The sequence below is a fragment of the Acipenser ruthenus genome, chromosome 24 (assembly GCF_902713425.1).
Source record: "Acipenser ruthenus chromosome 24, fAciRut3.2 maternal haplotype, whole genome shotgun sequence".
Taxonomy (NCBI): Eukaryota; Metazoa; Chordata; class Actinopteri; order Acipenseriformes; family Acipenseridae; genus Acipenser; species Acipenser ruthenus.
The window spans coordinates 22,042,422-22,066,632 of record NC_081212.1 but is presented as its reverse complement, the minus strand read 5'-3'; the positions used below and the strand labels follow the sequence as shown (position 1 = coordinate 22,066,632).

Here is a 24,211-nt window from a genome sequence, read left to right as displayed (position 1 = left end):
CTATAATGGATTTAAGTTGCTCTTAAAAAATCAATGAAGACCATCTTTGCAGATGTATGGTTTGCATTGTATGCATAATAAATACTTTTCCCAAAGGAGAAAGAATATCTTGGTTACAAGGGAATCAGCCCTTTTGTGTTTTTAGGTCCAGTAAAGCTTTTTTTGGTGAAGTCAGTGTGCTAGAACTGCTAAAAAAAACCACGGTACTCATTATTTACAATGAACAGTATCCATCTTCATACCCGAAATTAGTGTTCTCATGTTAGTACAATTGGTGCTTCTGGGAAGGGATAGTAGCTCTTTGAGGTGTGTTTATATAAGTGCTTTCACACGCAAAAAGTATTTTATATTTTAGAGGGACTGTAATATAATAATACAAGGTTTAAGAAAATCCTTTGGGAATACCCTTACTAAAAAGTCTGTAAAATACCATTGAGAAACCATTATAATATACCTGAATATTATCATAAGGAAAAAAACCCTGCTATGAACACAATGGATTTGGAACAAATATTGCACACTGGTATGGCACTGTAGTATCGGAATAAATCCAGATAACCAGTATATATTGATTCTTACCATTGCATTGGCAAAATATGTACTGTATTTGTTACAACATATTCAGTGTTTGTTATTGGTATGGGAACAAAGGACATGTAGATATCATTTGAGACATACGCGATTTAATCATGGTGTAAACTAGAATTCAACTGTACGGTCCAAAAAACTCAGACAAACAAAAGCTTTTGTATAAATGTTAGACAAGATCATATTTTGGGATCTCTGGAGGTTTTCTCAGTCTCACTTCTGCTTGCTCCCCATTCATGTTTTGTCTCTGTTATCTTTCCAAGCGCATAAAATTTAAAAAAAAGACATTAGTGTTGTTCAGTCAACAGAAGCAAGAGATCTATTGTTCAAAGATAACATCAAACAAAATGACTCTTTCAACTGACGTTTTCTGTTTGAGATCAGAGTTTTAAACCTTTCTATATATAGTTATTAAAATATAAATACAATTTTAATAAAAACTGATCTTTGTTGTTCATGGCTGTCAGTTCAAACACTTTAATAGACAGAGAATCTACTGAATATTTAAAAAAAACAACTCTGGAAATTCCCTTTGTGAAAAAGAGCAGCTTCATAATATATTGTAAATATAGCCATTGTTATACATCTTCAAGGGGATTTTTTTTAATTTGGTGAATTTGTTTGTTGATTGTGTTTTCTATACCAGGGCAGTCTGACATGTTTTGTGTGTTGCTCATGAACCTCCTGCCATAGCACCGTCAATAAGGTGTTGGGCAGCCAGGATAGCACTGATTCAACTTGACAAGCCTGTCATTATTCTGAATCATAACTTTAGTTCCTGGTAAAACATTATTAATAAGATCTTCTCTCTTGCCCTCATGACTGAAACGGATTAATCTTATTTAATTTTTTGTTTTGTTTTACAAATTACATGTAAGGATTATCATTTGCATAATAAATTAATCAGTCGTGTTCATTGAAACCCATTTACAGAAAAAAAGTGTGTGTTTTTTGCCCGATACCTGGGGTGAGGTTGGAAGGAGAATTTTTTTTACCACTGAAGGAGTTCAAGTCTTAAGGGAGCCTCTTAATGAGCGTTGCTATGGAGTAAAGCATCCCAATTGTAAATACGTGTGGTACTCCTCTTTACAACATGCTTATCCAGTTCTGTTATTCTTCACCCACAGAAAATGTGCTAATCTTATTTTAAGTTTGGTATAGGGGATGTATTATCACTATACACATGATGAAGAATCTTACTCTACAGAGGACACTGTGACTGCGCAGCAGCCAAATAGATGCAAAATTGTGTGTTATGTTGCCCGGCAACGTATTATTAAGACATGTTCCAGTTGACACCCTAAATTGCAACGTGTTTCTGTTCTGTTACCATAACACCAGTTTTGACTCCTCCAATGTACGTACTGTACGTTTCTGTCTTTTTACTTATATTATTGTGCATATTATTTATCCCTGTGTCCTGTTTTTGTTTCTACTGACAACAGTATCTAGGTAGCATTCATTATTTTTTAAATAGAAATGCATAACATAGTATAGTGGGGAAAATGCTGTCACATTGAAGCTGCTTCACCTTGGACAAAAAAATTAAAAAATGTAATAAAGCACTCCAACATTATTATTATTATTATTATTATTATTATTATTATTATTATTATTATTATTATTATTATTATTATATTTTGTTTTGACAGAAAGGTTATAACATTATGTACTAAAAAAATATGTTACCCAGCATGATGATTGATTAAATAAAACAATATTATGAACCAAACAGTGTTATTTATACTGGCAGAATTGTGTCAAAATAACACTCTCAGAGGGTCAGGATACTGTCAACTCCAGCTATTATCAACAGTTCCATTCGTGTGCAGTAAGCATTTTCATAGGAAGCTAAATATTTAGACTACAGGCTCACTCTGAATGGACACTATTCATCCGACCAGTTCTACAGTTAAAAAGAGTTTGTTTGTCACATCATTTTAACAAAATTAGTACAGAGTGTGTTTCCAATGAAAACATGTTTGTGCAGGAGTTGAATCATTTTCTGTTCTTGTGACATCAGATATCGTACTGTGCCACATTTATATCAACAAAATAGTAAGAGGCCAATTTGGGCCCCTGAGCCACATGTGGACCACAGTCTATGTAATGAGGACTGTATGGAGCACAATTCCTTCCAGATGTGATACACCATTGGACTGTACAATACTGTACAATATAAATTCTACAGTTTCTTCAGCTATAGCACAGTTTTCAGCTTTTCATCAAAAGCGATATTAAAACAAAACAAAAAAAAAAAAAAAACATGTTGTGGATACTGTATGTGTTACCAGTAGCTTAAAATATTTTTCACCAAAGGTCTCCCTTTAAACGGCTTTACACTGTGCTGATCCACATGGACAAACCTTTGTGCAGTTTTGTTCCATTACAGGCCCTTTAAATAAAATACATTACTTGCTTTGGTTTAGGGGCGGAGTCAGATTATGTAAAAAAAAACCAAAAAAAAACGACCTAAGAACAGGAAGTGAGGCTTTTTAGAGAGGACATCCTTTTCTGTTCTTTCTACAGGGAGCGAGGGTTGCTGTTGCTGGGAGGGTAAGGTTTGTGTTTATTAAATGATCAAATTTCGAATAGAAATGTGAAATAAACACATAGATAATAATATATTAAAACATAGTGTAGTGTTGTTTTTATTCAATGTTGATTGAACGTCTAGATTGTGGTAAATTCACGAGTCTCCGGTCATACATATTGTCTAAGGCTTTGTGGTCATTTAATTCTAAATTCATTCGCAGTGACATGCCGGTATGAACATACACCTCTGTTCGGTTGCTGTAATGTTTTAGTCAATATGAATTCAACAGTTGCTTTCAAAACGTTTAACTGGAATGCAGTGAGTACCGCACAAGCCTATATTAGGCAATTTTGAATTCCTGTGGCTTTGTTTCATTCATTTTCACAGAATTACCAGTAGAGTTCAGTATTTTACTAACCAGAGAGATTTAAAGGTAGAGTGTCCCGTATTGATATATCTTGGTATTTAAAACGTCATATCTCTAGTATAACTTCAGTGTAATGTCGCGTCGAATGTCATTTTATTTGTTCGTGTCATACGCTTAACTTGTTCTTACCATGTTTGGCTTCATTCAGAGTTATTCTTATAGCAAATATTAAAATACTGTGTTTTATTTGTGTTAAGCTGCTTTCCATTTGAGTTCAGGTGCTGCTCTTCAGTTCTCGTTTTCTGCCATTGACAAATGTCACATAGGCTAAACCAGTCAGTGTGTCTTTGAAGACCCAGCACCTAATACTGATCTGCCACTTGGCTTAAATTTCCATTTGTTTTTCTGACAGTCCTCCGGGTTTCATTCAGTACTGTGTTCTAATGATGTGCAGTATAGTTTATATATACGTTTGTTAGGGTACCATAACTAAGGATTATAGGCAACACTTTAGGTATCTGTTATAAATGATTATAAACCATGGCAAAAGTGTATAATAACTGTATTTTAAAAGCAAAGCAGCCCGATACAATTGGTGAGAGACAAAGTGTTACCGGATTGTGTATATTTATTGATTTATTTACTTATTTATTATAGAAAATGGGCTTCAGGTTGAGGGATCAGACCTATGTTCTGGCAGAGGATTACGTTCTTCACCGTATTGGAATCCAACAGTTGCCTCCCAGCAAAAAAGCCGAAATGATGCGCAGACTGGCCGAAGACATGGAGAAGCAGTACCAGCCTCGGTTTAACTCCATTCTGCAGAGTTTTATTACCCAATGTAGATCTGATCCCTGTTCTACACTCTTGCAGGTCATTGAGGAGCTAGTAGGAGATGGAAAGTTAAACTGGGGACGGATTGTCAGTCTATTCGCTTTCACAGGATTACTGGCAAATGAACTTTATTCACAAGGTTTAAGTTTGGACTGCTGTAAAAGCCTGGCAAAAACAGTTGCTGATTATCTAGGGGGTGAAAAACAAGAATGGCTGGCACAAAATGAAGGCTGGGTAAGATTTATTTATATTTTTGGTGACCTAGGGACAAGTTTAGTTTTTAATGGGAGTGTGTGCTTTAAACTACAGCACCTTGTAGCCTATATAAACAAACTGGTCAGAAATATGCAAAACAGACACCAGAGGGTTACATTTCCTTCCTGCAGTTTTCTCAGAACTAAATCCTAATGAAATTAACCTTTCTCTTTGATTTAATGAGACAACCTCTGCTTGCCGCAGATAGGACAGAGTGTTTAATCTTTGCAGTTCAGTCTGTTGGTTGTGGTGTACCCTGTATTGTGTAACAATTATGAGTTGGGTTGGTTTGGAGAGGATTCAGAATTGGTTTTAACAAAGCATGACATTAATAAAATACAATCTGGCTTGTAGATCAGGAACTGAAATATGCGAGTGACCACTACAGTTTTGAGATGAGATGCGCATCTATGGAGCTTTAATATTACAGAACAAAGAATTCCAGCCATATAATTGAGACCCTCTGTTATCCTGGGTTACTGGTAATCTTTAGCTGTAAGATGCCCCAGTTTCTGCTATAGTGAGCTAGATCAGCTGTATAAATAGATGGATACCAGACCCTTCTGTAGTTCTCACATCAGCTTTCTGAAAAAATGTGCTGATTTACTAGTTAAATATTCTGGGGAGAAAAAAAAAGAAATACAGAAAAGTCTGTGCCCCACAAGAATGTGCATTACAGACTACACAACATTCTTGTGGCCGCCTTGCAGTCTTAAAATGACATGCATTGGGTGATTCCTTTAAAGAGAAGTTGCATTTAAGACTGGGGAAAGATGATGTGTGAGGATATTTCTGGGGGAGTGTTGGCCAGAAAACAGAACACTGTGTTTGTTTAAACCAGTTCTGCATCCCACCTCTGATTTGTATCACAGCACTGGGGATGTTTTCAGGACATCTGTTTGGCTGCTGTTTTTTAATCCTACACTTTTAAAATAACTGATAACCTAAAAGGACTTCAAAGCTTCCTCCCCAATTGTTTCTCCTTGTCTGCAGTAACAGCTTGGCATTACATTTTGCTGCCAGCCTGTCTAAACGTGTACTGAAGCCTTTACAGTCGTGACATAAAAAAGTGAATATAGGCTAGGAGTGTATGATATAAAAGGAGAATAGAAGCAGCACCAATGAACAAGTGGAACAAACGTTAACTCAAGAGTAGGAAGTTTTATATTAACACTTGTTTGAATTGGATCAAGTATAATGGCTCCGGAAGAAATAAAAGACATTAGTTATTTACATTGACATCTGGCAAGCGCAGTGCAAATACTACCAGCTGGGCTCCTAACGACTGCACAGGCTGCAGTGAATGGGCAGCTGCCTAAATCCACTTTGTGAATCGGTTATGAAATCGGAGGGCGTTGCCGTAGGCCTTTAGCATACCTTTGTCTCATTCTATTGTATTTGGGGTTTGAATGAAAAAAGTGTACTCGCATGTTGAATCCATATAAATTACTTGTGAGCTGTTTAAAATACGTCAGACAAGAATACAGTGTTGCTCTGGTTTGGGAATGTACATTGCTTGTGAAATACATCCATAGTATTTTAGTTCAATGTTTTTACATGTGCCCTCTTTTTCTTTTTAGGATGGGTTCTGCAAGTTTTTCCAGACTCCCAAAGATGAGTCCTCAATGAAGACTGCACTTTTTGCTGCGGCTGGGGTTGGAATAGCAGGGATAGCAATCCTCCTGGTCCGATAGGCCAGTTCTGCCATTATGATATTACTTACTTAAATACAAAAAAATTGCAATAAATGTTTTTCCATCTGTGTTTTTTTTTTTTTTGTGTTCTATTCTTTAACACACTCTGGTGGTTGGTTGTGCAGTAGAGTCTGGCTTTTTAACACTGGGCGTCAAGGAAGTTCAGGCCAAAACCATAGCACTGCACAAAACAGCCACGCAATTTGGTAAAGTTGGCATCCGCATCCCAGTTTTAGGCATGAGTGGTCACAGATCTTAATACAGATCCTGAAATCAGTGCTGAAAAGTAAAAGAAAATGCACTTTTAAGGTTATTGGGAGCAGTCTAATTTTAGTTTTCCTCCATGAATGCCCATTAAGAAATGTATTAAAGTACAGTAGTATTTTAGGCTATTCTGCAATCTGTAACTATGATACCAAGAAACTTAGTCACACTTTAAAACAAGCATGTTGGTGACATTCGTCCCCTGCTACTCTCTAAATTCAAAGTTAGTCGTCAATTACATGACAGTGTTGACCACTACGTGTAAGTGTACAGGTAGGTTTCACTTATAGAAAGACCAACACGGTGCCTCTACAGCCAGTACTGCCAGATCCTGATACGCAGCAGCAGTTGTGATGCACAGTTCATCCCCAAGTCTATGTTAGTCACTTTGGATAAAAGTGTCTGTTAAATGGAATATAATTCTATTTGGCTTACTGGTGTTAATGGTCTGAATTTGTAATGTCATTTTCTTATCAGTTTCTATTTTACAAAGCCATGGTTTAGCTACTGTACAAAAAAAAAACACAGAAGGTTATAACATTGATTTAATATCCAGAACCTTCCTATTTAATCCCTTAATGTACTTTTGTTTGTTAAATACAGCATTAAACTGCTTGAATGGCTGCGCTTTAGAAACCAAACATACCCAACCTGTCTAGAATTGTTTGGAATGAATTTGTCTTTCTCACTATGATATTTATTTATATTTTGAAACTTTTTTTTTTTTTTATGAATACTGGATATTTTTAATACAGAGCCCCTATTTTCCACCAAGTTATTTATTGATACAATTCTGTCTTTTTCTTAATAGAATAAAACATCGAAAACTTCAATCACTGTTGTTTGTTCATTTGTTGTAAAGCACACAGTAAATAATCCAAATTGAATACAAAAAAAATGCAGCAGCCATGTTCTTGCCACCACCCCCCTCCCCCCTTAATTTATGTTTTTTAATAAAGCCACACAGTATTGTTTGGGCTGAGAATTGTAGGTTACATTTTGATAGATGAAATGGTAGCCATAACAGTTCAGAGATGATAGACAAAGAGAAGGAGATGTGATGGCTTAAATTGGACTAGCTAAGCAATAATTAATCGCAAGCTTTCAAGACCTCAATGCATTAGCTGCTATTCCTGCGGCGTTCTACTTGAATTCATTCACTTCAGGACTACAAATATAACTACAGAATAACTGCAAAATATTTGTTAGTCAGATGTTACTCCATGCAATCCTATGAAACTCTTGAAATTCATATGGATTTGTGGCTGTTATTTTTAATGTGCTACCAGACAGTGGTTTATGTTTCAGTTTTTATGTGAAAAGTTATTTAAAATCAGTAACTATGGCCAGAGATCTCATTACCCTAGCCTTTGGCTTGTAAGCTATTCCTGGTACGTGGAACTGTACATGATAAAAGCTAGTCTATGCATGTAAACGAATAGTTATGCTTTAAAAATTCCTTACAATGCAGGTCATGTTTTACTGTGTTATCAAACAGTAGGGCTAGAAGGTATGCTTTGTGCTATGTATACCACACCTCTGCAAAATAACAATGTGAACTTATGCGTTTGATCTTTGAACTGTACAAAGTTAATGTGGTGGTTATAATTAAGGGATATGTCTGATCTTAAGCCATATGGGAGATCGTCACAGTGTGACGTGGTGTCAAAAATAAAACTTTAACTCCAGGGATGCATAAACCAAACGTCTAAAAGCTGGTGAATTCTCTTTACAATACAATAAGATTGTAACTCTATTGACCATTGGAATGTTATTCATCTTCATTCCAGTTGAACAGTAGTCAAGAATAGACAGGGCTGTTGAAATGTGGCACTGGCTGATGGGTAACTGTTGTACAGTAGTATGCATTTGGACAGAAGTGTCATCGGAAGGGTTGCTAATAATAATAGAACTTGTATAACTAGAAAGTTACAACCTGGTAATTTCATAATTCAATATGAATCAACAATGAATTCATTTTCAAAATGCTCAATATGAAAGTGGAAAAGAAGAAGAATTGTAATTATAAGAAAATGTGTAGATCAGAAGATAATGCACTTTGGAATTAGAGGAAGAGCGTCCATTAAGACTATTGAAGCCATCGGTGCATGTATGTTTTTTTTTTAAAGCAGAAACATTTTTGGATGTAGCTGAAGGGACGTGATTGTGGAAGTTAACGGGTTAATTCTCTGGTCAAGTGACACATGAAACATCAAGTTTATTTAAGCCTCACACTGGCAAGTCTTTCAGAACTCGAGATGATACGGTATGTAATTGTACTGATGCCTTTTATTGTGACATAGAATAAGCACAAGACACCCTCCAGCAGGGTATCCAGTAGTGTATATTTTACAAGGAAACACTTTAGGCTGTCACATTGGAATGAGTCATATAAATAGCATGTGACTGTTACACTGCCATGGCAGGAATACCATCACTCTGTCAATCCTGTTTAAAGTGTAAGCAAATAGTATAATTTTCTTATTTTTTCACAAGTCATTCTGAGTTATAATGTTCTTATTTTTTCACAGTCATTCTGAGTTCGGTTGTTTCAATATTGAATTGTGTCATTTATTTTTTTCTCAATCCACCTGGCAAAGTGTGTACTTCTTGATTCCAAAAATATACCATGATGTAATACCAGTCTTGCTGGTCACCATGCAGAACAAGTATCTAACCCAGTCGTTCTGAACTGGAATTGGGTAACATCTGAGGTGCCACTGTACTTGTGGGATCTACTGTCTAATATATATATATATATATATATTAATTTCACAGAAAAAAAAATCTTAAATACATCACTGGCTGCAGCAAGGAGAACCCACAATTATGATCCTGTATCCTGTAATTGAAATTTGTAGCGCTCCAAGTAGTCAAATATCCTTTTATTCTAAATGTCCACCCCTCATAGGGACACTGGATATTCCTATTAATAATTTTGAAACCATTAGCTTCTAATCCATTTTTCTAGTGTATTGTAATGTGTGATGTGTCATGAGGGTTTAGAGGATGAAAGCAGGGTTAAGATCTTGACAAGTCTTGCTCTTGTTCTGCACCACAGATAGTCCACTGTGATTCGGATGGTATCATCCAAATAGAGCCAGGGAGTGCAGTTAAAGCTTTGTTCAGAGCAAGAACAGCCAACCATAGAAACCCCAAATCACATTACAGGCTTTGGTAAACCGCAAGTTAAAAATAGTTCTGAATGATTTAAACAATTAGCACAATTCAATAACAAGGAGCCCTCACAACATCAGAACTTTATCTTGAACCACGCAAGCCATTTTAAATTAGCAACTGGTAATTCATATGTGTTTTCCATTTATCAGTACAAGTACTTCATCAGGTCACAGTTTTCATAACTGTAATGAATTGTATGTTAAGAACTGAACTCAAGACATGACTCATAATAAGGTTAACTGTAGCATGTTCTTTAAATAAAAAAGACAAATAAAAGTGTTTAAAAAAAGGATATCTAATCCATTAAAGCTGTTTAAAAAATAAGGTCTCGAACCCTACTCCTTCACTGATAGCAGCAGTACAATAATATATATATATATTAAGAAGAAGAAGAAGAAGAAGAAGAAGAAGAAGAAGAAGAAGAATGAACCAATTCGCCGTCAGTCAGAACAGTACTATACATACCATACTATAAATAAACGTTGGTTAAACTAAAATTGAACAACTTACAGGATCATACAGTCCAAACTGGTTCATTTAATTAGAACATTTAAAATGATAATTGTTCAACATCTAAAAATGGTTAAAAACATACTTGTTTTTCCATGGAAGTGTGTGTTATACAGCATGTGTCAAAGGAGTCACAAGAAGACCTGTGACTTGATTCCAGCATTCACATCCCATGGTTATTTTTCTCACGCAGCTAAAGAAGATTCCAGGAACCACTTGTTTTTATTTTTGTTTTTGTTTTTTTCCAATCTGTTTTGATTATTTAAAGAGGAATGTTGTGTTAATAAGGCCCATTTCTTAAAATAATAATGGGTGCTCGCTGCATTAACATATCTTTATAAAACTCTGGAGCACATTATTCTTTGTTAATAATAACAACTTCATTTGATATACTAACATTTAAATGCATCAGATATATTCATCTTGAAAAGATTCCATTGTGTAGGAGCCAAAAGTCATTGGTTTGCTGACAGCATTCAAATACAGCTCTGAAAAAAAGAAATCTGTCTTCATGAAAGTCTGTATCGTATCTAATGATGTTTTATCCACTTACTTGATGACATTTAGGGTTATGTCCTTGTTTAAAGGTCATCTTACAATAAAGAAGTTAGGAAGAGGGAAGAGTTTTAATGAGCTGACATTCAGCTTATCAGAGTTTACTGTGCTATACAGTGGTAAAAGCTAACTTGTCAAAGCATAGGTAAGTAATGGTAAAGTCTGGTAAAAAAACAAGCTAAAGCATAGGCGGTGCGTATAAGAGGCTTGGGGAGGCTAAGCCAAAATAAATTGCCCAAACCCTCCCAAGAAATTGTTCCGACTCAACACAAAAAATATTTGTGAGTGAAGAAGGTCATTTGTTTTTTTCCCGCAAGCGAGCAAAGCGGCATATTTATCCTTTTCCTACTGCTCAACCGCCAGACCGCTAGGGTAGCTGGGATATCAAAATCAACACTGTAGTACAGATACAAGATTTAGTTGCATTTCCGTGTCGTTCAAGGAGACAATGCTTGGCTGATTTAACGTCCATTCTTCCCACTGATCTGAGCCCCCCATACCGCAGCAGGAGGCAGCAGACGAAAACGGAATCATTTTCGCTCATTCCCTTGCCTGGAACATCCTCTTCACAATTTCTAGATGTATTCAAATTGCTGTTATCTATACAAACAGCTTGATCCGAATCTGATTTTACAGAACAAATATTTTCGTAGTATACTGTCTGTTTTCATGCACCACTGTTTTATTTGTCTATTTTTCAAACTCAGCACAATTAATTAAATTTAGTATTCAGACTCACTAGTAACAGAGTAATACAAACAAATGATGCAAGTCTTAATTATATATGTGTGTGTGTGTATCTTACTGTTGGGTATGGAATAGCCTCCCAAAACAAAAGACTCACGCGCTGCCTATGAGCTAAAGGATAGCATAAACATGGTAAACTGTCACATACTAAATGGGGTTTTGGATAAACAGAGGAAAACATAACTGGATTGATAAAGATGTGGATCATGAGTCATAAATGATATATTAGTCAAACAAAAAATAAACTACATTCACTTATATTAAGTTTATTCCAAAAAAAGTATACTGGTCCATTTTCTCATATATATAGGTGACTTTTTTTCTCTTAGAGATACAATCTAACAAACCCTCCTTGTTCTGGATTCCTGTATATGCAAATAATGGAACTGTTGAACACTGACAACACATTCACACGCACACACACACTATTGTCTCTGAATGGCAATGTTACATGCTTCTGACACATTGATGGTAGGAACAGCAATATAAATTCTGGTCTCCAGCAGGGAACTCCAGTGTCCTTAAAGAAAGCAAACTGTTTCAGCCATGGGTGGAGGCCAAGACTCAAGCTCTTTCTAATTATAAACTGTTATGATGGAGATAGACCCTTGACAGTTTTCCACTGCACATGTTCAGAGCAATGACTTAGTTCCAAAGATCTTCATACCTGGAGGACTTATTAACCAATCAGGGAGTGACATGAGAAATACACAACAGTGCAAGGTCTCATTTGTTTCTTGTGGCCAACCTGCGAAATGCAATTGGTAGATCAGCAAAAAAACTGCAAATTAGTCATCTAGAAACAACAGTGGAACATTACCCTATCGAGTAATGTTATTAGACTATAAGCGTGAAATGTTTTGGCAATATATATCACGGGATTCCACCCTGCATGTCAAACGCAGCGCTCTCTTCATTTATTATCATTTTTAATATATGGGTGATGTGGTTTCCAGAGTGATAACAGCTTCAATATGAGTCAGCTGGGGCTGTACCACTGAATGAGGTTTTTGCCTCCATCATTAGTGTTTTACATACAGTATGTGGGCCGTGGATAAAATAATTCAAATGTCAAAATCACTGTATCAATTAGACTGCATTTAAAAAGGTGCTTTTGTTTTAAACATCACCTCTATGGGGTTGTCTTTATTTTCTATCTCCTTTCAGCCTTTGAATAATAAAGACTCCAATGTAAGGGGGGCCATGCAAGGTGAGAGGGAGGTGGGGTTTGTTTTCACCCAACAGCCTAGCTCCTAGTATATATTATACCGCATCAAAAAACACCACAATTCTAGACAGCCGTTTTGATTGTGACCAGAAGTTTATACCAGTTTGTGCACCACACAGTAATGTGAACGCTGAAGCATTAATTATGGCAACACAGTAATCTGGGTTTATGTTGCAGTTCTACTTACTAGTCATTTAGGTATGTTGTATAGTTTAAGATGATTTGACTGATGCTTGTACTGTATATTGTATATTATCTAGAAGGTATTGAATATATTATTCAAAGATTGCATTTAATCATGCAGTTGTATTCATTCTTATGAATATTATCAGATCTCAAGTGGCAAGGCAATACCTGCATTACAAGTTGAGTATTTTGAAGGCAGGCAGCTGCAGAAGACATTACCCTTGTGCCATATCTTTAAGTTGTGTAGCTTCATGATTTCAGCATACTGGCCACCTCACAGTTGTAAAACAAGAGCGAGTTGTTAAGAAAGGCTTTGGCTTTGCAGCTTCCTCTAGCTTTACAAATTCTTAGAATTCAGATTAACAGCACATCTGATCTACATCCTGTGATAATGTCTAACAGCTGCTTTTGGTAAGTAAATGCAAACTCCACTTGAAGTGCAAAGTTAAGTCTGCAACAAGATCTTAAGCAATGCCAATCTCTGTTGATGAGCAGAAATAATCTGCTCATCAACAGACTTGAGAGAGTTGCACTCCAGTAATATACTGATAAGCAATGATATACTGATCAACATCAGGAAACAAGTGGTTGGCAGAAACCCAGAGCATTATCTATCTAAAGCGTCTTCTTTTAAAAGGGTCAGTGTAATTCTGCTTAACAGACACAGACATACAGTATACCATTTGTATTCAGTTATTTCTAAATCTTACAGAACCTGTGAGAGAATATTTTATCCATTGAAAAGTCAGTGATCTTTTCTACTTCATTAATTGGAGCCAATATTTATACCCAGTCTGAGCATTCACTTTGGTATGTTTTTTACTACCTACACCCCTCCAGCACCTCTACAGCAGCTCTGGAGTGTCGAGGTCCCCTGACACAGCCATTGCTCCAGCCTAGTGAATTATTAATATATTAGTGTAAACAAGGAAGAGCAAGAAGCATTGTAAAGAATAGTGAGGTATAGTAACACATATTAACAAACATGGCAAACCAGGGTAAACTATGGTAAATACACATTATAACTACATGAAAAGCAAGATAAAACTGCAAAAATAACATGCAAAATGCTGTTGTAAACTTTTTCAACGGGGTGCGGTTCCATATAAAGCCAATCTATTACTGTAATCAGCCCCATTCACAAAAAAAAGCAAAATGGTTTGCATCACGTTGCCCTCACTTAAAGAGTGGCTTCAGTATTTGAAGGGGGGATGCAGCTGTATGAAAAGTGAGGGGCCCCTTATTTTTCAAAGGCTAAAAAAAAAAACAAGGATCACACTGCATAGCAACAGGCACTGACGTTGCCAAGGTCAGGCCTCCATTCAGTCTGTTTCCTGTAAAATTCAAAGAAATGACTGTGATAAAGTTTTGTGAAACAAAAACGTCATTCATTTTTGCTGCAGCTTTAGCAGTTTGGCTTGTCCTCCTTTTATGGATTGCTTTACAAGCTGATGCAGCACCTTTTATTTATTTTTATTCTTTTTGTTTGGTTTAACCAAGTGTTTTTCAGTCTATCTATCTGTAGATTACACTTATAATTGAAGGGCTTTGTGCAGCTTTCAAACTGTTTGGAGAATAATAAGCATGTGTATACACTTTGAATTGATGTTTTGAATTTCTGCTTAAAGGCCACAATATTCAACTTATCAAAATAGCTGCCTGCCATTGTATTTTATCATTAGACCACCATCCTATTCACAAAAACATTAATTTGGCTAAGTGTCTGTTTACATATATAGTATGAAAAAAAGAAGCAGTCCTTGTTAAAACAGGTAAATATCATATACTGAAAATTAAATGAGAACTGAAATGGGTAGCTTCTGAACAGCTAAGGAGTCTGTTTACAGTTTTAACAATTGTATTAAGAAATGTCGTTTATCTCAGTCAAGCCAGTGCAAGCTGCCCTTTTATGATCTCATATCTGGTCTATCAGCCTTAATGATCTTTAGCTCTGACATTTAAGACGCACTGGAAAGATGCAATCAGACTAAAGAAGCATCAATTTTAACACAAATATGACATACTCCTACTGGTCAGCCATGCTTGGGTTTTAACTCTATATTGTATAATACAAAACCAACACAGAAAAATATACCAAAATGGGTCAAACACAAAAGAAATTGTTTCCTTTTTTTCAGTTTTTTTTTTTGTCCAAAAATAAATCAGTATTTTTTAAATGAGAAACATACAATAAACATGAATAGAGTTCTTGAACAGATCAGCACTTTCAAAAGTGTTGTCTGGACCACTTTGTAGGACAAAGGGTTATTGTATTTGTATTATTCATATTTTTTTTTTTATTATTCAAATGTGTATATCATTTAGTAAAACAAGAAGAGAATTTACATCAAGCAAAGAAATGAAAAAACAGATGTCTAATCCTGGGATACTTTCAGCATAAAAAAACTGTGACTGAAAAAGATGATGTAATGCTCGTCTTGGTGTGGTCAGAACCCAACCCATCTTCTGGGACTGTATTGCAAGCTCAAATAGCACAGCATTGTGTAGATCAGGAGTGGGCAACTCCACCAGGGGAGTTTGGATTGTGTCCAAATCTGGCAGGGGAGTATGACAAGAATGTGGGCTATGGGGATTTTGACAAGAGGAGTAAGGCTGGAGGAGGTTAAATAGACTCAATAACTAGTCCTTGGAGTTTTCAATGGACATACCAGGGGGTACCATGCTGTCCTGTTAATGGATGTCTACAATGTTCAAGCACAACTAGAAGAAGAAGAAGATTAGGTAGTGTGGTCCAGTGGTTAAAGTCCAGGGCTTGTAACCAGAAGGTCACCGGTTCCACTCCCATCTCTACCACTGACTGACTCAATGTGTAACCCAGAATTGTGTTATACTGTTAGAGTTCTTATTTTGAATAAGGTAACAACCTCCTTAAATATAGAGGAATTACTCATGAAACAATACACCCACCTTTTTCATATACAACATCTTTCCGGAATATGTGAGTCTGAATGATGAGAAATGCTGACAAAGACCCCCCCACCCACCCCACATTCTCATTTCTCACAACCATGACTGAGAAAGTGAAACAGAAGACTTGCTTTGCCATGACATCACTTATACATGTGGACAACTTGCCTCTACAGGAGACGACATGTCTGGGACAGGTGGATATGGGGTTATTTTTTACCCTGGAAGGGCTAAGTAAGTTGCTGCTGAAATAAAACAAGCTACTGATGCCGTCAATAACTAAAGTGGTTGTACTGTAGAATCTTGTGAAGTACTGGAAGAGATGGACTACCTACAGAGTCAGACATAAACATGAGGTTTCCGGGGGACACTAATGACAGCAGACATGCAGAGGCCCAATGAAATTGATCTTGGTTAGAGGAGAGGTTCTAAGCAAGTCTTCTGTTAGGTTTCATTTCTTCACTCCTGGTACTGAGCAATGAAAACATGGTTACCACATAACTTGATAAACAACGTCAGTGTTCATTTTCATCTTGATTCGCTACATTAGAGCCAGTGTGGATCTCTTTCTATCAGGCAGAAAGACTGAAAACAACAGAAAGGGATATTGCAAAAAACAGAGCTCCCATTCCACATTTAAACATTTTGGAACCTATATAAAAATTTCAACAGACTTAAAACACTATGTAAAGTATATTAGGTCATTTTTCAGGTAGATCCTCTTTAAACTCCAGCATGAAAAAAATAAATCTCTGTGGAAACAAGTAAATATGCTCAGAGGATTATGGTGTATAAACATTTCCTAGCAGCGATACAGGGCAGTCACCCTCATATGACCTGTCCTTACTGTCTTTATAGTGACTGTCAGGTGATTGGCCCTGCAGTCTTAATCTCCACCAGCCTTTTGCTGTCAACAACCTGCTTGTACTCACCAGTTCTTTCTTTACTTTTCCACTGTCAGCGCTTTTCACATTTGAAATGCTTGCCTGCACTGTTTCCTTGCATGAATTAATACAAAGCAGTTGTCACAAGATCTGCAAGAGAGAAATATTTTCCAGAAACTGGGCTCCGCTGTTAGAATCAGCGAAAAAAAAAAACAAAAAAAACAACATCTCACAGTGAAGGAGAAACAGGCATGACTTCAGACTGCTTGTCATATTCACTTTATCTGAGAATTAGTCTTTGGTTTTGTTATTTTCTATATTTGGTGCTAGTTACAAGTTCTACCTCATAATTTATGATGTTTGATGACTGCTTGAAGTTGTGAATGAGTAACTTAAAGAGTAAGTCATTTTTCAATTACTTTTATTTTCCTTTCCCTTTCTATTTTATGATATTTGTAAGCATTCAAAGAGGTGATGTTGCAATACTGTGGGAATCCCTGATGAAAAAAAAATGAAGTTCCCATAGCTCCTTGTGAATCGAACACTGGCCCTGCCATTAGAAACACGTTATTATAATTATACGAATTGTATAATCATTGTTTTACTTCCATTACTATTGTCCGTCTTGTATTTATTTATCGTCACACCACAGAAATATGAGTCAGAGATATCTCAAAACAACGATCATGCCTTTAATAGACTCTGTTAGTGTAGCCAAGGACATTCTTTCACATGTTCAGGCAGGGAAGGCTTCATATTTAAGACTTCTTGTCCAGGATTTTGGAACCAATGCAGTTTCAGTATCAATTCAGCCAAACCAATGACATTTGTCACCATGTTGTGCAATAAACTCAATCTAAAGATATAGTGTTACATTAGTTTTATAGCAGACATTAGAAGGCTTGATTCAAACACGCCACTATAGTATTAAGTTTCAGAAAATGCCAACTACTTGTATAAACAATAGACACTCAATAACCCCTTCATTTATGAACAGATGTATTTGATGCTGCCATAGAACTAGAATAAATCATGTGCCGTCGTGGTGGATTGAATCCACTCCAAGTAGAAATTCCATTCAAATCAGGTAAACGATGACAAAGGGAAGCAATTTCACCCCAAGATCTGAAGTGTTTACTCATTTCTAGAAAGCCATACATACTGTATGATTTTAATAACCCAACAGACAGGGATTACCACCGACTGAACTAAAGATTAAGGTCCAATATGCCAAAGCAATCTGGATGTCCTGTTAATTTTCAATGTATGTTATGTGAAAATGAAAATGCAGATTAAGGATTATTATTTACATTGTTTTTGTGGTGAGGTTTTCTAATGCTTTACCCATTAAGATTAATGTGAAGAAAACAACTGTACTATTTTTTTGTTTGTTTGTTTATGTGGGGTGGATGGGAACACATGGCTGGAATGGATTAAAGAGATTACTGAATAGATGGGAATTTAACATTGAATTTTTAAATCTACTTCAATAAGATGTTAAAAGGACTGGCTGGACATTAGTGCTGACATGCACTGCTTCAGGCACAATGTTAATATCTCTCTTTTTTTCCTAACTGATTGGCAACTTAGAAATTAAATAGTATGTGTATGGAGGCAGAGTCAGCTGTTCTGTGCCTCTGTTATAAGGTTACTACAGGACACAGAGTCATGCAGCGGCTGTGTCTGGAAAATCAGACTTGCTATTAGGATACTAATAGGGTGTGCAGTGCAGCGTTTAAAACAAGCCTGCTCAAGAACGACTTGCCTTACATCATTTAGTCCATAAGGGACGTGTAGTCATTGGTGCATTTCAATGTTTTTCAAGATTGTATAAACACCTGGATTAGTGGTTTGGCAACACCTGAGAAAGACAAACCTCCTTTTTTAATAAAAGTTGGATGACCATAAGCCTCTTCACAAAACCACTTAGCTAAGCAACAGCAGCAGTTTTTCCCAAAGCAAATACCAGGTGATATATGATTTTAATTAGTAAAAAGCTCCAAGTTGTCAATAAAACATAATTGGATGAAATTCTAAAAGCATTAATCATTTTTTTTTTTTGAAAGGAGAAAAACTGCTATTGAAGTGACCCTTATAAAAGTTTCCCCATAGTAAAAGCATAGCAAAGTGAAATAAGGCATAATGAAAGCATGGTAAAGTATAATAAGAAACAAGGCAAACTAGGGTGAACTATGGTAAATGCATAGTATAAAACATGAGAAAAGCATGGGGAAACTGTTCAAATTCTGTGCAAATACACTGTGGTAAACCTTTATAAGGGGGAATGAACGACAATGAAATTGAATGGCTTTTATGGATTCTTAAGTTGTTCATTGTTAGTTTTTTAACATTCTCTTTCCAGAAAGTAAATGGCTTTGTGAATTTCTAGCAGTATTCTAAATATAAAATTAGACCTCATTTAAATGTAATAATAATAATAATAATAATAATAATAATAATAGTTGACCTGGAATTTGAAGAAAGATCAACAGCATTTGATTTTCCCAAACAGCAGCTCCCCTGCAAAAAAAAAGCGGCCTTTGTTCGAAACCGATAAAGAGCTGCTATTTTAAAGGTAGAGTATTCCACAGCAGTGGTTTCTGAGGAAATAAAGGATTTGAATGGCTATCACATAAATTTTTCACAATCCATAGATCAGAACAAAGTTCATGACTGTCATGTGATTCATTGTAGAAACTCCGGCTCTTCATATTTCTAAACCACATGAAAGCAGCTGATACTGGGGGTGGCACTGCAGTTCAACTCCCACACAGGCTCTCTCACCCTGGTGTTTTGACTAGGGAGGTTCAGCTGCAGAGAAAACCATCAAGGGAGTTATTCTTTAATAGAACAATAACAGAAAAACAGGGTCAAGCGTTTAGTGTAAAATGATAATTGAAGATGTTTTAACATCGAGCTCTCTCAGCTCCAAAGTATTTGAAGATCATGTAATCAGAGCTTTCTTTTGGAAAGCGTTTGAAATATATATTCACTGGGAACAGCTTTTGTTTTGTTAGCTGCTATGTAATGTGTAATACAATGCCAGGCTTGTTTTGTTTTTTTTTAAACTGGGTAAAAAAAAGGCACATTACTGTCTACTACTGATTGGCTAATGTACTGCCGAGTGGCTAAACTGCTTCCAATGTACTTTTGTGGTATGGTCAGTGTTGAGAATATTCATGCTGTCCTCAAAATTCTTTTGACATTTTGAAAAATATATACCATAGGCACATTTCAAGAGTTGCAGTATTACTACAAGAAAAGTATAGGAGAATCTAATGTCTCAATGAGTTGCTTTTATCAGTGATATCAGTGGTTTGAGTTCAGAAGTGGTCTCTGTGGTTTAAGCTTTGGGGGTGAACTTGACCCTCCCATAGAGAGCCAGGAGTAATAGTGTTATTTATAAACACATTTTCAACACAACTTAATGTTGATATCTTTTGCTGCCTTTAATCATTTAATTCACTGGGATGTCTTTATTGGTTTTAGAGATTTTAATAGAGAGGCCTATAAATGACTCTGGGGTGAATCACAATGGGATGGTGTAATGGAAAAAAACAAATCTCCTTCAGGCTTTGAACACAATGTGACCTAATGTTATTGATTAAACATGAACAGCTTTTGGTTTCAAGGTTAGTAACAGCCAAAGTAAAACACCAGCAAGCCAGTGTGGTACGCTACCATTTCAAAATAACCCAGCGCCTTTAAATTAAACTGTGCACGTCAAAGATTTCACTTAAAAATGCATTCTGTTTCATAAGATGCATTAAATAGAAGAAATATGATTTGGAATGTGAAATATACTAATGGCCTGTCTTGATACAAAAAGCATCTATTCTAACAGTAACAGTACATACAACAAGAGTGTGCATTTCCCCTTTCTGTTCGGAAATGGCTACAGCATTCAGAGGACTGAAAGCCAGACAAGTAATTGCCATGTCTGTTCTGGTAAGCAAAGTTATTTTTAAGTCACCAGACAGGATCTGAAAAGAGCAAATACCTCCGCTTGCTGGAGCTACCACCCAGAGCTGACAACATCTGGGCACCAGCTAGTCATTTATATATTTAACTGAAGATTTAACTCCTACAGTAGCCCTTACATTCAATAGAGCTTGTGAGTAATCCCTCATTACTGTGTTTTAATTGGATGGTCTGATGTGGTTAATATCATTCTAAAATAAAGGAAGACTTTTCATCTGTGTTCTCCAATGTCACTTTCAAATCCAGTATCATTTGAAACTGTAACTTCCTTATTAAGGCATTATTAGGAAGACTCTTCCACTGAATACTGGAAGTCGGTATCATTCTCTTGTCTTCCTTTATTTATTTGATGGTGTCCGCAATTACTCTGAGTGGCTGGGTTCTTTTGCATCAATGCTGAGTTATTACCATTTTTTTTCTAAATTTGCCATTATCTTGCTTTGAGCTTTTCTGGAGAATCCTAAGTTCCGCCATCCTCATTGTATTCAAATCATGTGACAGTATGACCGTTCCCCTTTGCCAACACTGCTTACTCTACATATATATAGAGAGAGAATAGGTGAAAGGTCATGCTGTCACATGGCGTGAATGGAAAGAGAAAGGCTATTCATGTAATAAGTTCAAATCAGGGTAAAATCAATCAGAGCAGAAGCCAGAACCATTCATAAAATAGTAAGAGAAATGTTTAAAACATTTATAAAACTTATTTTTATCCAACTTACTCAATAAGTGTAGATAAAAGTTTAAGGGGATAACAATTGCATCAAGAGCCAGAGAAATGAACATGGGGTTAGATATAATTCCAGAAGCTGAGAGTTTTTTTGTTCATTGTTGGTCACTTTCTCTACTTTACAGTCAATTGTTTTCAACTGCAAACTGAATACCTCACACACATTCCTTTCAGCTCTCTTTGTAAAAAAACGAATGTTGTCAGTTGAATGAAACCCATGGTACTTTATTAAATAAGCATCAAAAACAAAATCTTCTTGTATTTCATTTTAAACTTCACCTAAATACATGAAGTGTGCAATCTACAATATAATGAAATGGTGCATGTCTTTTAAGAAACTATTTTAGTGAAGAATGAGAAACAGCCTCGACTACTTCCTTTTTTAAAGTACTGAAACTGCATCTGGAATCCCCCCAGAAGTTAGAAAGTACCTCAACTTGAAATGGCCCTGCATCTTTATCCCAGCTGAATAGTCAATGGCCCGTTTCTTACTGTAAGACAAGCATCAATTCATGCAAGTAACCCCTATTGCAGTTAATATTGGAAGTTTATTGTTACCTTCTGGCAGATTCCTATCATAATGATGTAATCTTCCTGGCATCACTTACTGTTCAAAACCTGAGATATCAAATGTGTGTAAATGATTTCCTCTTTGATGCCCCTTGGAGCATCTAGAAGCAGAAGTATTTTGTTCCTGGTCTTGGGAATGCAATGCTTTCCTCAGGCTCTGGAAACGTCATGACTGAAGGCCTCAGTTTGAAAGACATGTTGAATACTGTGCTATGTACAGTACAGGGAATTGTTCCTGGAACTTAAAGAAAACAAAGATTCAGCTTGACGCGTCAAGTATTTAAGTATTTAACTGAAACTGCTTGCCGATACTATACAGGAGAATGCACCTACAGTCATGTGTCTAATGAACCTCAGCCCTGATCTTGAAATAGAACCCCATTGCCTGGAGGTTCTTAAAGGTATTGCCATACCTTTTCATCCATGCAGTTTCAGGTTCAAAACCTCATTAGATTAAAGACTGACAATAAATTCACAAAAAAACAAACAAAAAAAAAAACATATTGCCAAAATTAGCAAAACAGGTCAACCATTACATGTAGGATTTTGAAACCAATTCCTTAAACAGGCAGTCTGAATCCGATTAGATTGTGTAGGTAAATGGGGCCACTGACAAAGAATTACTAGGAGTATCTGAAGTTATAAACGAGTTATAATTTGATGATAAGATTTGCTGTGGCCCTAAATCAGAAATACCAAAACCAGAGCCTTTTCAGTCCAGGTTTTCATGTTACCACACATCTCAGTTTTTTTTTTCTTTTATGATATCAGTCTTGATTGTGACTCAAATCAGAACCGTCCTGTTCAGAACAGGACACCTGAGATAACCCTGCGGTGAGCCGCAAAACCCAGCTTCAGAACAAGCTGTTTCAGAATACAAAACACTGAAGCAAGTATTGAAAGGAAGCATTAACTGAGGCATTTCCATGAAGGTAAAAACATTCAAAACAAATATCAAAATAATACATGTTAGCAAGTGTGACACCCCAAACAAGCTTTTATCTTCAAAAAAATATATAGGTCTAGACATTGTCATTGGATGTAAATAGAAATATTTTAAGAGAGTACAGCACCTGGTAGGTGCTTTTTTAAATATATATATATATATATATATATATATATATATATATATATATATATATATATATATATATATATATATAGACACATGACTTCCTAGGCTACTATGCAGTGGAACATTTTAATACCCTTTTATATTAAAAGAACAGATGTCAGAAAAGAGAAGTTGCTTCAATAAGTGGAAAATTTGAATAATAATGAAATTGAGATTCAAGCGAGCTTCATCTGATAACAATGCAAATTTGAATCAGGAAACTATACTGCACAGTGTAGAATCACATATACACTGAGCTCTGCAGGCAACATTTAAAGGTAGCTGTGATAAGGAAAACCTTTACAGGGTATTAATGAGTAATGACTGAGTTTGCAAGGGTGTTTTTTTTTTTTTTTTTAAAGAAGAATACATGTTAGAAACTAAAACCAAACAATACTAAATATTAACATGTTATTTCTCTCAAATATGTTGTTTCTTGATTCTAACTGACATTTTCCATCATCATTGTTGAAAATGGATGGAATGCGTGTGTAAAATTGCTGTCAGTTAATGATATCGTATCTACTATCTATTTGATTTGAAATCAACAGAAGGGCATTAACATTACTGACCTACTTCAAGCAAAGGTAACCAGAAATGATATTTTGGAAAACCCATAAATAATAAAAGTTTTGAAGAACATGATGTCATGATAAATGTAATTTGTCTATCAATATAGCACAAGTAGCAGTAGTGTATTCAAGTTTCACATTTTCCTTCATTGTAGTTCCAGTCAAACAGACTACTTTTACACAGACAGGTGGACTTAACCATTAAATTAAATATGAACTGGTCCCCATGACCCTGCAAGAGAAAGGTAAGTCCAGAGCAGGGTTCTGTCACCTGTAGGGGGCAGCATGGGCAGTGATGTAGCTAGGGGGTGGTTTTAGGGGTTTGAACCCCCCCCCCCCCCCCCCCCCCCCCTCCAAAATAAATGATTCAACTATGTGGACAATAAAAAATATTTGCCATGTGGAAAAATCTCGATCCATCACCAGCCATATGCTATTATCCATGCTTTTCCAGTGTTATTACCCTTAATAAAAAAAATCTCCATCCA

General features: G+C 36.0%; 1 protein-coding gene across 2 annotated transcripts; it reads left to right on the top strand.

Annotated features, from left to right (window-relative positions):
* Window positions 1–3,030: 3,030 nt before the first annotated feature.
* Window positions 3,031–6,344, top strand: LOC117964220 (anti-apoptotic protein NR13-like). 2 transcript variants are annotated; one of them, XM_034907035.2, is made up of 3 exons: window positions 3,031–3,144; window positions 4,149–4,559; window positions 6,161–6,344. In XM_034907035.2, the coding sequence occupies exons 2-3, from the start codon at window positions 4,152–4,154 to the stop codon at window positions 6,272–6,274; spliced, it is 522 nt and encodes a 173-aa protein (XP_034762926.1). In that variant the 5' UTR covers window positions 3,031–3,144; window positions 4,149–4,151; the 3' UTR covers window positions 6,275–6,344. The 2 variants fall into 2 exon arrangements, with proteins under 2 accessions (XP_034762926.1, XP_058854698.1); XM_058998715.1 differs by having other exon boundaries at window positions 3,091–3,149.
* Window positions 6,345–24,211: the final 17,867 nt, after the last annotated feature.